Source organism: Perognathus longimembris, chromosome 1 (genome assembly GCF_023159225.1).
Source record: "Perognathus longimembris pacificus isolate PPM17 chromosome 1, ASM2315922v1, whole genome shotgun sequence".
Taxonomy (NCBI): domain Eukaryota; kingdom Metazoa; phylum Chordata; class Mammalia; order Rodentia; family Heteromyidae; genus Perognathus; species Perognathus longimembris.
Window position 1 is genome coordinate 5,079,934 of NC_063161.1, and position 16,116 is coordinate 5,096,049.

The 16,116-nt window shown below is 47.9% G+C and overlaps 1 protein-coding gene across 1 annotated transcript; it reads right to left on the bottom strand.

Annotated features, from left to right (window-relative positions):
* Positions 1–7,603: 7,603 nt before the first annotated feature.
* Wbp2nl (WBP2 N-terminal like) lies at positions 7,604–14,482 on the bottom strand. The gene is made up of 6 exons (XM_048340213.1): positions 14,421–14,482; positions 12,286–12,394; positions 11,450–11,591; positions 10,936–11,028; positions 10,034–10,141; positions 7,604–8,091 (listed from the first exon to the last, which is right to left on the bottom strand). Exons 1-6 carry the CDS (start codon positions 14,480–14,482, stop codon positions 7,604–7,606), a joined length of 1,002 nt encoding a protein of 333 aa, XP_048196170.1.
* Positions 14,483–16,116: the final 1,634 nt, after the last annotated feature.

Consider the following 16,116-nt stretch of genomic DNA (forward strand, 5'->3'; position numbering starts at 1 on the left):
TGTATTTGGTGCTGAGGAATCAAACCCAAGGCTCCAGGCCTGTTAGGCAAGCGCTCTACCACTAAGCCACATTCCCAGTCCAATCTTTGCTTATTTTATCTATCTGTTCTTATATGTAATTTCCTTTTCCCATTAGAGCCCTTCACATACCAATCATAGTTGTTTTGAAATCCCAGCCTAATTCTATCATCTCAGCCAGATTTGAGTCTATTAATTTGAGTCTATTAATGTTGAAAGATGAAATACATAATGGAAACTGAACTAAGTAAGCCTTCGGTATAAGGTTTCGTATTTATTTGGCTAGGAGGGCACAGACTGTACTATACACTATTTTCTCTAACTACAAGGGATAAAATATCCTGGGTGTTTTTTGGGGTTTTTTTGTCTTTTTTTGTCCTTGGGTTTCCCAAGGAGTCTAGCACTGAGCTATATCCCTAGCCCAAAACTTCTTGAACAAGGCTTGAGATGCATAGTTCTGATAAGATTCCATTATTATACGGATGTGTGACATGGTAGTAAAATGTTCTCAGCCTGGAAAGCCTCTCCTCTCTTTTGGCCATCTGCGATGGAAGCAGGAATTGCAGGCAGGAGTACTGGCCAAGGGCCACCGGTCTAATGCTAGGCCACAGGGTCAGACCAAAGGCCTTCTTGGTAAGGGCATCAGACCAATTCAGGTCCTCCCTTCTCCCTTGCTTAGGAAGCCTGCAGGATGGATGGCTGTGGGCTGACCTGAAGTTCCTCCTTTCATCCCTGTGCAGACCTCTATCAATACACTTCCAACAGGGATCAGGGGCCGGCTCTCTACCCCCCTCTCTTTCCCAATCTTTCTTTCCTCTAGAGCCTCAAGTAACATCAAGATGCCTAATATCACAATTGGGTCTGAGGGAGAGGCCAGGCTGGAACAGAAATATTTCTAAAGTAGTTCTCAAGTTGCCATATGTCAAGACCCAAATACAGGACTCAGGAGCAGAAGGGGCATCCGAGGAGACAGCAGAGGCGGTCTGGACAATCCTTCTGGTCGCCTGGGAGGTAAAGTCCACATGCTCTCATTCTATACGTTTGTTTGCGCATGTGGGGTCTGGAAGAGTGGACACAATGAAGCCCTCTATCTCTGGGGCAGTCTGTGTGCTCCCAAGAACAGGGAGTATGAATCCTCAGCACACAATTCCCTCTATCAGTGCCTCACCAGACTGACCTTTAAGAAGTCCAGGGCAGGGGCTGGGGATATGGCCTAGCGGCAAGAGTGCTCGCCTCGTATACTTGAAGCCCTGGGTTCGATTCCCCAGCACCACATATATAGAAAACGGCCAGAAGTGGTGCTGTGGCTCAAGTGGTAGAGTGCTAGCCTTGAGCAAAAAGGAAGCCAGGGACAGTGCTCAGGCCCTGAGTCCAAGGCCCCAGGACTGGCAAAAAAGAAAAAAAAAAGAAGTCCAGGGCACCGTGTTGGGCATCACTTCAGACAGGTGATTAGCCTGCTAGGGCTCACATCTATTATTTCTGGCCTCCTCTCCATAAGATCCAGTGGCTCACAGCTGTCATCCTAGCTACTCACAAGGCTGAGATCTGAGGGTCACAGTTCAAAGCCAGCCCAGGCAGGAAAGTCTGTGAGGCTCTTATGATCAATGACATACCAAAATAACAATAACAACAACAACAGAAATGGAGCTGTGGCTCAAGTGGTAGAGTGTAGCTGACCTTGAGCAAAAAGCATCTGAGGGACAATGCCCAGGTCCAGAGTTCCCCAGAACTGGCACCAAAAAAAAAAACAAACAAACAGAAAAGACCTATTTCTCTTGGAATTAATAAACCACGGCAGCAGGAAAATCCTGCGCCCAGACACTAAACTGAGAACTCTGCCATACTTAGCTGCCTACTGGGTGGTTTCTTATGGGACCAGCATGAGACAATGTATACCACAGACCTCAACAAAGACACCCAGAGGTGCAGCACAGCCGTGTTTAATGGAGATGGAAAACCAGAGTGGCCCCAGCCTCTTCAGTTACACTGTCTTCTCTTTTCTCCGCTGGACGCATTCAGGAGTCCTGCTTTCCAAAACAAGAACTCAGAAACCAGTTCCTATCGACCCCCAAGCTCTTTCACATGACAGCTTCAGGTCTGTTGCTGTGGGTGGCATGTGACTTATTTTCAAATATTTCCTTTCTTTGAGAACATGTATTTCTTGCAGTACTGTCTAGTATGGGGCACCTGGGAATAGCCCCTTTGCAGGAGCTCTTCTGACTCTTAATTAAAATGTCTCCTTCTCCACAGGTTACCCTACTGCAATCTGCCTCCTGCCCATCTCTGATCATTTCTAATCTCCTTTGCTCTGCTCTATTCCATTTCTTATTCGTTTGGGTTTTTGAGACAAGGTCTCACTAAGTAGCTCAGGCTGTGCTGCAAGTGGAGTCTCCTGCCTCCACCCCTAGAGATGCTGGGATTTCAGGTGTGCACTACCATACTCAGTTGTCTGCTCTAGTTTTTCATTGTGCTCGCCATCTTCTCTTTGTCTTCTTCTGAGGTTTGAATATGATATGCTTAGTATAGAAGATCATTTATATTTATTGTCTCAGTATTATAAGAGCAAGGATTTAGCCATCAACACATAAAATCGCATAAGAGGCACAGATTAATTTTAATGGGTGAATACTACTGTGTAGCTAACCAGCTTACTAGATTGGGTAGTTCCCTTGTATATTGGCCCCCGTTTTCTTTCTTTCTTTCCATCCTTCCTACTTTCTTCCCCCACTCCTTCCTTCCCTCTGGACACCTCTTTCCCTCCCTCCCTCCCTCCCTTTACTCTCTCCTTCCCTTTCCTTTTCTTTCCATCTAGCTAGCATCTATCTCAGACAGGTCAGAGAGGGTCTCACTGCATAGTCCAGGCTGGCCTCAAACCTCTGTCTCTGGAATGCTGTGATCTCGAGCATGTGATTACTGGCTTAGGACTAGAGGCCACCACACCCAGCATTTTTACCTCGAGTTCCATTATCTGAACATCTGCTAGGGTGCTTGGCAAAAGGCCAGCCAACTGCTCTCTACTGCCCTTCAACCCTGTGTTCTTAGAGGTCATCACAAGCACCTTGGGTCCAGGGCTGCCATGAGGGGTGAGCGCATGCACCTATGGAGGATTTGAAGAGTCTGGATTATCTCCTTCCTGTGCCAGCCAGGCTGAGTCAACAACAACTGACCTGGGGCTCTCAGTAATCCTCCTACTCAAGTTCTATGGCAGCCGAACCTTCTGATCCCAGAAAAGACCGGCCCCTCCTTAGACCTTTCATGCCCCCTTCCCCTGCGTCAGCACTGACCGCCAGGGACCAGGCCCCCGGCGGGGACAAGGACTCACCAGGACCTCTCAGATGTGGAGGTGATCAGGCCGGTGTGTGTAAGGAGCGGCTTCTGCTGCCGGGCACCTGTGAGAGGAGAAGAGGCGCCTCAGTGGAGTGGGCTCTGCACTCAAGAGTTCCGGTCGCAGGCTCTGGAGCCAGCTGAGATTCACTCAGCACATGTGGGTTCATTGGCTTTCTAGGGTCCCTGTCCCCAGTATGTGCAATGAGGGCAGGACCAGTCATCACTGGACCACTATGGGACTAATGAGACTGTGTTAGCGCACCCACCAAGACCTTTAAATTGCAGGTAGCCAGCTTTGGCTACTGGGTATCCTACAAACCATGACTGTCATGTGGGAAAAGGCGAAACAGAACCGCGCTTCAAGAACTTCAGTGGCCAGAAGGGACAGCTTTCCCCAGACAGTCAAAGGGTTGTTTAGAATCTTTAATGGTTTGTTGAACAGAACTGATTCTGCACATTGTTACCTTTAGCTGGAATATGGTGCGCAGGATCTGAGTAACAGGTCAAGGAACACGGGTGGTGTCCTTTTCCTGACTGCGCGGACACTCTGTAGACCTCACCCCGTGCCGGGCCCCGGCAACGCCCCTGCGGCGGGACCGAGTCTCTGAGGGCCACTAGCTCACACGCTAGGCCGGGCGAGCAGCAGAGCACGCCACAGCACTGGCCGGCACGTGGCCAGAACGCACGGGGGCGAAAGCGCACACAGAGCTCTGCGGAAGGCAGCCGTCCCCGAAGCAGAGCCCAGAAAGATTCTCAGAAGAAAGAACGTCTGGGCTGCTTGGGAAGATGAGTGGCACACGGGGGGAAGAGGGCGCAAAACCAAAGCCCCCCCTGCCGCCCCACCTGCTACTGCGGCTCAGCACGCTGGCCGCTCAGGGCCCCAGACACTGAGGACGACCGCGAGGCCCTCACACACTGGGAGCCGGGAGTCTGGCCTCGACTGGGAAGGTGGAAACTGAAGACACTGTGCTCCCTCTGCCCTTCTCCACCGGTGGCCCGGGGACACTGCCCCTCCGTCCTGCCCAGCCTGCTCGGGCACTGCGGGGTGGCGGACAAACCAGGCCTGCCTTTTCACATCTTACTTTACAGACAGTAGAAGGTTGTCCGTTGCTGCAACACAGCACAGGCTGGTTTTGAACTTGTAATCCTCCTGCCTTAGGTTCTATGCCAGCAGTTCCTAAGAGGAAAAAGCAGCTACTTCCTTTTTTTGCTGGTTTTTTTTTTTTTTTTTTTTTTTTTTGCCAGTCCTGGGGCTTGGACTCAGGGCCTGAGCACTGTCCCTGGCTTCTTTTTGCTCAAGGCTAGCACTCTGCCACTTGAGCCACAGCGCCACTTCTGGCTTTTTCTATGTATGTGGTGCTGAGGAATTGAACGCAGGGCTTCACATACAAAAGGACAGCACTCTACCACTAGGCTATATTCCCAGCCCCGGCAACTACTTTCTATATGACTGTATCTCCTTCTAGAAGCTCTCCCATTCTCTATAATGGTCCTTGGCTTGTTCTCATGTTCAGAAGAGCTGCACGCACCTGAAAATATTCTAATTCCAGTGTCTATTCCAGAAAGTTCTTCCCAAAGATTGCTTCACAATGCCTAGTGAATAAAATATTCTGAGGCTAAATAATTTTGGGGGAAAACAAATTTACAAAATCTCTCCTTCAAGACTTATGATATTCATTAGTATATTCAAGGCTGTGAGAGGCTTATGAAGTAAAGAAGGGTTTCTCTAACTTTTTCAAATAGATTTGACCCAGGAACCGCGTTGCACACATACCTCCATTAGTTCCCACCTGACTTCCTTGAAGAAGGTTGTCATTGACAATATAGGAGCATCTGGTTTCCTAGCTGTTACACTGAGGATCAATGACTCTAACCTGTATGAAGAAAAGCATTCACACGTTTTAAAAGCTTTTACACACTTCAGAAGCTAACCACAGCCAGGCGCCAGTGGCTCACGCCTATAATCCTAGTTAGCTACTCAGGAGGCTGAGATCTCAGGATCTTGGTTCAAACCAGGCCAGGCAGAAAGGTCTGTGACACTTTCATCTCAAGTAATCACCAAAAAGCCAGAGGTCCCTTGAATTTCATTGATGTAAATGACACATTGCAAAATATTTCTTATAAATATATGAATATAAATATTATATAAAAATACATATACAGTCAAATGTGGCAGTGTGCACCAGCAATCCAAGCTACTCCGGAGATGAAGGCAGAATTATGCATTCAAGACCATCTGGAGCCGTCTTTTTGGTTAACTGTATTCCATCTCAAAAAAATAATATAAATTAAAATAAGAAAAATTAGCTAGGTGTCAGTAACTGATACCTAGAATCCTAGATTGTACAGAGGCTGAGATCTGAGGATCGAGGTTCAAAGCCGGCGTGGGCGGGAAAATCCATGAGACTCTTTCGCCTCCAATGAACCAGCAAAAAGCTGAAAGTGAGGTGTGGCTCCAAGTGGTAGAGAGCAAGCCTTGAGCAGAAGTGCCAAGCAAGGGCATGCGGCTCCGAGTTTAAGACTCAGCGCTGGAAAACATGCACAAAAAATCTAAGAGGAGGGCTGGGGATATGGCCTAGTGGCAAGAGTGCCTGCCTCATATACATGAGGCCCTGGGTTCGATTCCCCAGCACCACATATACAGAAAATGGCCAGAAGTGGCGCTGCGGCTCAAGTGGCAGAGTGCTAGCCTTGAGCAAAAAGAAGCCAGGGACAGTGCTCAGGCCTTGAGTCAAGCCCCAGGACTGGCCAAAAAAAAAAAAAATAAGAGGAGTGGGGTGTAGCTTGGTATGTGTAAGGCTCTCATTTCTATCCCCAACACCACACAGAATATTCATATTTGTAAATCACGAGATAATAGTTTCTCATTTCAAGTTTTTTGGGTTTTTTTGGCCAGTCCTGGGGCTTGGACTCAGGGCCTGAGCACTGTCCCTGGCTTCTTTTTGCTCAAGGCTAGCACTCTGCCACCTGAGCCACAGCGCCACTTCTGGCTGTTTTCTATATATGTGGTGCTGGGGAATCTAACCCAGGGCTTCATGTATACGAGGCAAGTACTCCTGCCACTAGGCCATATTCCCAGCCCTCAAGTTATTATTATTTTTTTTTTTGCCAGTCCTGGGCCTTGGACTCAGGGCCTGAGCACTGTCCCTGGCTTCTTCCCACTCAAGGCTAGCACTCAGCCACTTGAGCCACAGCGCCACTTCTGGCCATTTTCTATATATGTGGTGCTGGGGAATTGAACCCAGGGCCTCATGTATATGAGGCAAGCATTCTTGCCACTAGGCCATATTCCCAGCCCCTCAAGTTATATTTCTAACAGTCAAGTTGAGCATTGTTTTTAGTATTTTTTGGCCATGTTATTGCCTCAGCTGGAAATTTCTATTTCATCCATTTCCTTTTCTTGGTTGATATGTGGTTCTTCATATATTCTTCGTACGTGCTGGACTTTTGCTTATCTTTTAATCTTTGTCATATTAAGTTTTAGATTTTCATATAGTCATCTTTTCAAGCTTTTCCTTTGTTTTGTTGCTAGTCTTGTCAGAGGCTGCTTTACCTCTAAACATATCAGCAAGCATAATAGTTGCACAGATGTATCCTAATTTATAAAATTCTCATTGAAAATTTATGTTGGTCTCATTCTTTCACTAATGTTTAGAATGTTGTGAAAACTGTATTCAAAGTGATTTTTTTTTCTTTCTTATTGGTCTGTAGGGCTTCAACTCTGGGCATGGGCGCTTTCTCTGAGCTCTTCAGCTCAAGGCTGGCGCTCTACCACTTGAGCACAGCACCATTTCTGGTTTTCTGGTGGTTCATTGGAGATAAAAGTCTCATGGGCTTTCCACCTTGAACTGGCTTTGATCCTCAGATCGTGGGCCTGCTGAGTAGCTACAATTACAGGTGTGCGCCACCAGCACCACCTTAAGGTGATATTTTTACTACACATTTTAGTGCCTAACAAAGGAAGTGTAGCTAATGTTTCTTGAATAGGAATGGGGAGAAAGGAGGAAAGGGTTTTCCAAACTCACATTCAGTGCTTTAGAACGTGGCTAATGTCAACTAAATTACTGGGCCTAGCTAACCAAAAGTTGATTCTACTTCTAAAATCTAAACATGACAGTAAAGCTTGGCTTTCCCTTCGACTGCCTTTCTAGGTGTGACCTAACCACCTTGCCTGGGTCTGTGATCATATACCTACTTGAGTTGTTCTCCCAGTCTTGACTTCAATGTTAGGGTGTCCTTTTGCTTGGCAAATCAAGGCTTACATACGAGGAGGAGAATGGGGCAGAGAGGAGGTTGCGAGAGGGGAAGCCTCATTAACAGGAGTCTGGCCTGCCACAGAGTTGGGAGGCCTCACTCCAGATCCAGCAGGTGAGGCTCGGGGAGCAGGAAGTGGGGAGGGGTACCCAGAATGGGGAGCCCCATGTCCCACGGGCTGGGCCTCCATTCCCGCTGGAGAGACTTCATATCCGGAGGGCGGAGCTCCGTAGGCAGGGGGCGGAGCTCCGTAAGCAGGGGGCGTGGCTCCGTAGGCAGGGGGCGGGGCTCCGTAGGCAGGAGGCGGGACTCCATATGCTGGTGGAGGGACTCCGTATCCCGCCGGGGGGACTCTGTATCCCGCCGGGGGGACTCTGTATCCTGCCGGAGGGACTCCATATCCCGCAGAAGGGGCTCCATAGCCAGGAGGCGGGGCTCCATATACCGGAGGAGGGGCTCCATATCCCACAGAGGGGGCTCCATACACAAAAACTGGGAATGCCAAAAAGAAGGAAAAAATACTGAATTATCCTGTGGATAAAGAACAGGTGAGAAAAGAAGAACTTAGGAAGATAATGCTGAAACAAACTGAAGAGAATTTGGACAAAGCAACACAAAAACCTTTTCCTTTATACATGGCCAGTGGAAGTTGTTATCAGTGCCTGTAGTGGAGATTCGAACCCATGGTCAGATCTGTACATGTAGTGGGGCATAAATACATATCTTACTAAATAAGGCATGGATTATGAATAAAGTAATACATGCTTAATGAGGCATATTCTTCAGAAAATAGAGGAGAAAAGGTGAATAAAGAAAAATCATTATAATTCTATCACCAAACAATAATATTTAAGGTATTTCTCTGTCAAATCCATTTATATCTTTATATCATCATGATCATATTGATCATAAAACTGGGTCATATTTCAGCACATGAACAGAAGCTACTTAATTTCCTTGATATTGGAGAACATGTTATTTCCAATTAATATTGCAATAAATTTCATTTCCTTGGATTATAAAGTGTGTGACTGGACAATTGTAATGTTAATCGGTATGTATGCCTAAACTGAGGATATTATATGCTAGATGATAAGTAAACTGCATATGATTCATTTTGCATTATGAATCCAGTTCTTCTTTACTAATACATTTGGTTCTAATTTTATAAAACCTTTTAAACAAATTCCTTAAGTACTGTAAACCAAATGATTCTGCTAATAATTTCAATGAAGACTTTGGTGTTCAGATCAGGTAGCTCCAAACAGAATGATGTTGAGTTCCTAGTGCAAAAGCCTTTCGCACCTGCCTCAAGTTCACAACCAGGTGCATGGGAACACATAAAGCTCCAACTTCAGATGTCCAGGGTGGGTCATGCAAGGAGCTTAGAAGCCCTCACTTCTACTCTGTGTCAAAACAAACAAACAAAAAGATGAACTCAAAGCCAATGGCTTTTCCTGCATCCATCAAAGAACTAAGGTCACAAGGCAAGCCAACATCCCAAAATGGGAAGAGATAGGTGTCAACACAGAGAATCACGTCAGAGATCACCTTATTTAGAATAAGAGCCTGTGAGAGGGCTTCCACATGGTAACAACAGATTGCAAATGAAAGAAATGTGTAAGAAGTTCTTTAGGAGAATCAAAGACTACGTGGGTGAGGGAAATGGAACCACAAGAAACTGAAGCACCTCCAACCACAGCAAACATCAAACACGATCTAACTGCAAACCAGGTTACATAAAATCTAACCAGGTTACAGTAAAAACCTGCTAACCAGGTTACAGTAAAAAGCTAAATACCGGGTTGGGAATGTGGCTTAGCTGTAGAGTGTTTGCCAAGCATCCATGAAGCCCTGAGTTCAATTCCTCAACACCACATAAGCAGAAAAAGCCAGAAGTGGCTCTGCGGCTCAAGAGGTAGTAGAGTGCTAGCCTTGAGCAAAAAGACAACAGAAGAGCAGAAGAAATCCCAAAGAAAGCTAGCCAGGTGCTGGTGGCTCCAGTCTGTCATCCTAGCTACTCAGGAGGCTGAGATCTGAGGATCTTGGTTCAAAGCCAGCCCAACCAGGAAAGTCTGTGAGACTCTTAACTCCAATTAATCAATGAAAAATCTCTAAGTGAAGGTGTAGCTCAAGTGGTAGAGCGCTGGCCTTGAGCACAAAATGCCAAGGAACAGCATCAGGCCCAGAATTCAAGCTCTAAGACAGGCACACATAGACACGTGTGCACTCACACACACACACACACACACACACACAAAGTAACTCTGAACGTCAAGTAATTTGCTGAGTTGCTGCTGGACATTAATCTGGAAACAAAGTTATGGATTCAACCATTTTCTAAACCCCCAAACTTCAGCTACATCTCCTGCAACAGTGGAGGCAAGGATACGGAGACTAATGAAGTCTCTGGCATCTCCCCGGCATATCTTACCTCGACAAGGTGTCTCTGGAGTACACATGCTCCCCTCCCCAGTAACAACATAAATTCCTGGAGGGCTGGTCCAATAATTTGGGACTCCAAGTGGAACTCCGTGAGCAGCTGAGAAAGTAAGTTTGGCAAAAATAGGAATTCTGTTAAGACAGATTATATAGCAGCTATCAGCAAAATACTTAACCCACCACCTTGCATGTATATCCAATAACATTTCAAAGACTCAAGATAAATATACATATGGAAGCTAGGTGTGGTAGCACCTGCTTGTAATCCCAGCACTCAGGAGACTGAGGCAGAATACCAGGCATTTGAGGCCAGCTTGTGCTACATAGCCCTATGTATATATAACATGTCTGTCCCTACGAGATTGGAGTTGGAGGTGGAAGGCAAGAGAGAAAGGAAAAGAGCATTCCTAGCAGAGCAAATAGCATGAAGGCTCAGACGAAACAGAAGACGATACAAAAAAGTCCCAATTTGTTGGAGAATAAAGCAAGGCTAGGTTAGACAAAAAGGTTATTTGTGGTCAAAGTTTGTGTGAGTTCTCTGTGTAGGAAAGCACCTGCACTCTCCTCTTGTGGAAGATAAGACTAAACCTAAAAGAAGCAAATACAGGCCAGAGAGGACAGAAGATCCAAAGCTGTTCCACAGGAAGAAGAGCTATACCACCTGGAGCTCACTCGTGAGTACATGAGACCAGAATTACAGGACAAATGACCATCAGGTAGCTTTCTGCAAGCCCCCGCTAGACTGCAGTCTCCTTCTGAGCAGTCTTGGAGGTCTCTGCATTAGCATGGAATGGCAGATAGCAGGCAGGCTAACAATCACGCCTGCTGGCTAGCAACCTTTGCTCAGGTCATCCTCCTACTTGGGCTCCTCGGATCTTCCTCGGCACTGCTCACCAGCAGAGGCGGCTTGCATCATCATCTGGGCAAAGTGGATGGCACCTCCTTTCCGGAAGGCTAGTTTAAACGTAGCCTGTCCTTCCCAGCCACCTGGGGGAGACAAGGCACACACTCAGAGGCTGGCAAACAGAAGGACTGCCCCCGAAGGAAGCATTACCCAGAGCAGGCTGCTTTGCTTTGAATTCCAATGACAGCCATGTCTGAGTCTCAACCCTTCTAGAATCTTGTGAGGGAAAAAAAAAAAGCATATTCCTTTTTTTGTTTATTTTGAGCCAGGACTGGGGCTTGAACTCAGACCTGGGTATACGCCTTTAGCTTTCCCACTCAAGACTGGCACCCTACCACTTGAGCCACGGTTCCACATTAGGCTTTGATGCTGGTTAATTGGAGATGGGTCTCATGGATTTTCCTGCCCAGGCTGGCTTAGAACCACGATGCTCAGATCCCAGCCTCCCAAGTAGCTAGGAGTACAGGTGTGATCCAAAACTCCCTCTAGGAGGGGAACATTTACCATCTGGAGCTGCCTGAATGGTCCCTTGAATGTAGTTTGCACCAAACACTGGTTGTTCAATAGTGCAGTTCTTCATCAGCTCAAACGGCATCATAAAAGATAACAGGGGATCACTGGCTGAGTGCGAAGTCACAAAAATCACCTATGTAAGGAAAGAAACTTTGGGAAAGGAATACACAATTTGTCCATGGATAGAGACTCATGAGGACAAGTCAAAGCTGTTGTGGTGGGGCTGGGCATGCGGCTTGGCGGTAGAGTGCTTGCCTTAGCATGCACAAAGCCCTAGGTTCGATTCCTCAACACCACATAAACAGGAAAAGCCAGGAGTGAAGCTCTGGCTCAAGTGGCAGAGTGCTAGCCTTGAGCAAAATGAAGCCAGGGACAGTGCTCAGGCCCTGAGTCCAAGGCCCAGGACTGGCAAAAAAAAAAAAAAAAAAAGCTGTTGTGGTATTCTAGGCCAAATTCCTAATCAATTCCTTGTGAAAATAAAAAAAAAAATCTCAAAGTAAATTTGTTTTAAAATACTTTGAAAAACAATGTTTAACTTCTCTCCAGTTTTTTTTTTTTTTTTTTTTTTGGCCAGTCCTGGGCCTTGGACTCAGGGCCTGAGCACTGTCCCTGGCTTCTTTTTGCTCAAGGCTAGCACTCTGCCACCTGAGCCACAGCACCCCTTCTGGCCGTTTTCCATATATGTGGTGCTGGGGAATTGAACCGAGAGCTTCATGTGTAGGAGGCAAGCACTCTTGCCACTAGGCCATATTCCCAGCCCTTCTCTCCAGTTTTAAGGAAAACAAATGTGGAATGAATCAGCAGATCAAAGGAGAAGTGGAAATTACCCGAAACGAAGTGAGAAACAATGTTCCCCTCTTTGTACCAGCAAAGAAGCTGGAGCCCCGCGGTGACTGTGGGAAGGAGAGCTCCACATCTGAACACTGCTTCAAGATACTGCCAGAAAGGAAGGACAGACAGCACACCATCAAGAACTTACCAAGATGGCTGGGGATGGAACTCTGAGGTATTTTCCTAGCATGTACAAGGCCTTGAGTTCAATCCCCACTACCATCCCCAAAGACAAAAAGTCAAATGACACATGTAACACTGAGCACAGTGTGTAATCCAGAGTAAGTAGGCAATAAATGTCAGCGGCTACTCCTACTACTATTAGTGAAACATAAAGGAATTCAAGTGATCGTATTGTCTGCTTATTCACTCTTGCCCTATCACTGGATTTTCTTTTTCTTCTCAATGTTTATTCATTAATTATTACATTTCTTGCCCAGCACATATGAAGTACTAAGATGTTTCTCTGTGTGTGTGTCTGTGTGTGCATGCATGCGCACGTGCCAGTACTGGGGTCTGAATTCAAAGCCAGAGTACTCTCCATTTTTTTTCCCTCAACCACAGTGTTCTCCCAAAGCCACTTCTAGCTTTTTGCTGTTCTTCTCTCACAGAAAGCTTAGAGTCATCCTGTCCCCACTCCGACTCCTCTTGGGTTTTTCTTTCTTTCTTTCTTTTTCTCGTTTGTCCTGGCCAGGCTTGAGCTCTGGGCTTGAGCTTTGTCCCTGAGCTCTTCAAGCTCAAGGCAACCACTCTACCATTTGAGCCACAGTGCCACTTCCAATTTTCTGGTGGCTAATTGGAGTTAAGAGTCTCATGGACTTTCTTCCCAGGCTGGCGTTGAACCTTGATCCTCAGATCTCAGCTTCCTGAACAGCTAGGATTACAGGCATGAGCCAGGAATACAGGCATGCGGAGCTAGGAATACAGGTATGAGTAACTAGGATTACTGGCAAAAAAAAAAAAAAAAAAAAAGTCTCATAGAGTTTCCTGCCTGGGCTGGTTTTGAACCATCATCCTCAGATCTTAGCCTTCTGAGTAGCCAGGATACAGGTGTAAGCCACTAGTACCTGGCTTTTTTTTTTGCCAGCGCCTGAGCACTGTCCCTGGCTTCTTTTACTCAAGGCTAGCACTCTACCACTTGAGCCACAGCGCCACTTCTGGCTTTTTCCATATATGTGGTGCTGAGGAATCGAACCCAGGGCTTCAGGTTTATGAGGGGAGCACTTTACCACTAGGCCATATTCCCAGCCCACTTTATGGTAATTTTATACAATATCTTTTTTTAAACAATGTTACATACGAAAACAAAGTTTCACAAAGAATTTTCCACCTGAGGGATCAATACAGGCAATCTTAAGTTTTGGATGTTGGAGAATTTTAGATTTTTTTTTAAATTTCTTAGATATTGAAGGCTTAGTAATGATCTGGGCACTGGTGGCTCACGCCTGTAACCCTGGCTACTTGGGAGGCTATGTGGACTTCAGTTCCAAACAAGCCAGGGAGACAACAAATCCAAGAGACTCATCCCCCACCCCCACCCCCATTAACCAGCAAGAAACCGGAAGTGGAGACGTGGCTTCCAGGGGTGGAGGAAAAGCTAAGGAGCAGGGCTCCAGGCCCTGAGGAGAAGCCTCCGCAGCCATGTGGGGCATCATTCTTCCCCGGGAGGGGGGGGGGAGACCTTTGGTCTCAGTCTGCACCACAGAAGGGCAGGCATCTGTCTCTCTCCGGGGCTGGGGAAGGTGGGCGGGGGGGGGGGGGAAGGGGGGAGGGGGAGAGAGGCTCTGGGAGAGCCCCAGGCCTTGGCGAGGGCCTTCGAAGGCTTGAGGTCTTTCCTCTCATGGTGCCACACAGCCTCCCCAAAGCCTCCTTCCTGGGCGTCGAGGGGGCGCCCCCCCCCCGCCGCCCAGTGCCCTCGGGGGCCCGCGGGGAGGCCGCGCCCACCCGCCCTCCGCACGTGCCCAGCCACGCGCTCCCCAGGCCGGCCCTGCAATCTTCTCGGACCACGTGCCCGAAAAAAGGCGGGAAAGTCAAACGGCCAGAGAAGCAGCCCCGGCTACCTCCCCCACCCCCCACCACCACCCCCATCTCCTCCCGCCTCCAGCAGCAACCTGGGGCTCCCTCCGGGCACCTTTCGCCTTGAGGGACGACGACCCCACGGCGGTTCTCACTGTGGCCCTGGTTCACCGCCATCTTGCTCCGGGGTGGGGGGCCCCTCCCGCCGCCCCTCCGCCGGGAAGGGGAGGGACCGGAGCCGAGGCGAGGGGCGGGGCCAGGAGAGGGGCGGGGATTGTGGCGCAGAGGCTGCCGTGAGTGGGCGAGGCCGCTGTCACGTGAGATGCGCGAGCCCCGCCCCCCAGAGGGAGCGCGCCGGAGGGCCCAGCCGCCCGAGGACCTTCCCGGGCATGGTCGCGCCCCGGTCCCCACGCCCTGTGGGTTGGGGAGACTGCCGTTAGAGAACTAGATCCTTTTTTTCCAGAGATCAGCAGGACTTTTCTCCAGGGAAAGCTTGGGTCTAGACGCAGAGGAACCGATGGAAGTGGGCCATCAGGCGGTGGAAGGTGGGGCTCCACCCTGAGGGCAGGCCGGTTCCAAGATGCAGAGAGCCTGCGGCGTCCGTCCTCCCTGCTCTGCCTCCCCCACAGGGTGATTGTGAGAATCCAGAGGGAGCCACTGTACCGGAATGGCCTGGAGAGTAGTATGTGCCCCTATTTTGCTTAAACCTCACAAATACTAGAATAAAGGGATGTAGACATCTTGGTTACTGTGTTTCTTTAATGTATGGGCTGGGAAGGTGGCTTAGTGGTAGAGCGCTTGCCTACCATGCCTGAAGCCCTGGGTTCGATTCCTGAGCACCACATAACCAGAAAAAAGCTGAAGGGGCGCTGTGGCTCAAGTGGCAGAGTGCTCGCCTTGAGCAAAAAGAAGCTCAAGGACGGTGCTCAGGCCCTGAGTCCAAGCCCCAGGATTGGCAAAGAAAAAAAAAAAGATAATGTACCAGTGAGGGCAAAATGTTGCCAAATCAAGCAACATGGTACTAGTCATAAAATACATCCTGGTTTCAATTTTTCCTGAACTACAAGCACAAAATAGGTAGTGTTATTGTGTACTGGCATTGAGATTTAGTCTCCATTTTGTCAGGCTAAGGATTAGTCTCTCCATCCGTTTCCAGATCTGTACAATGGCACTGAACTTGAAGGGCTCTTAGGTTTTTTTGTGGCTGTGATACTTTCTATCCACCAAACTACACGCTCAGTCATTTCTCACCATCTGTCTTGTGTCACCATTCTATTTCCATCTTCATCATTTTGCTTGAATGTTTCCAAGAACCTTGTGACTCATCTTTCTCCAATTCCAACCCCTCTGAACCATTTTCTACTATTCCTCTCTACCTTGTGCTCACTGCAAACGTGGAACACTCAAATTCAGAGACATAGTATACAGGTGAAAATTGGGTTGTTTGATGGTTATCAAAGTGAATGTGCCTCTCAAGGAGAGAAATACTGGTTTAAATTCAAGAAAGATACAAGCTAGCGTTTCAGTATAATTTTTTTTTTTTTTTGGCCAGTCCTGGGCCTTGGACTCAGGGCCTGAGCACTGTCCCTGGCTTCTTCCCGCTCAAGGCTAGCACTCTGCCACTTGAGGCCACAGCGCCGCTTCTGGCCGTTTTCTGTATATGTGGTGCTGGGGAATCGAACCTAGGGCCTCGTGTATCCGAGGCAGGCACTCTTGCCACTAGGCTATATCCCCAGCCCATCAGTATAATTTTTAATATAAATTTAAAATATTCATTGTAAAACAGCTCTCTGCATAAGATGGGTCCACTT

Excerpts from the sequence above, each read along its gene's own strand:
- Wbp2nl (XM_048340213.1), bottom strand. The coding sequence starts at position 14,482 with ATGGCGGTGAACCAGGGCCACAGTGAGAACCGCCGTGGGGTCGTCGTC. Across the intron at positions 11,029-11,449 it reads CATTCAGGCAGCTCCAGATG|GTGGCTGGGAAGGACAGGCT; the intron begins GTAAATGTTCCC and ends TGTCTCCCCCAG. Across the intron at positions 8,092-10,033 it reads TCCAGAGACACCTTGTCGAG|TTTTTGTGTATGGAGCCCCC; the intron begins GTAAGATATGCC and ends TGGCATTCCCAG.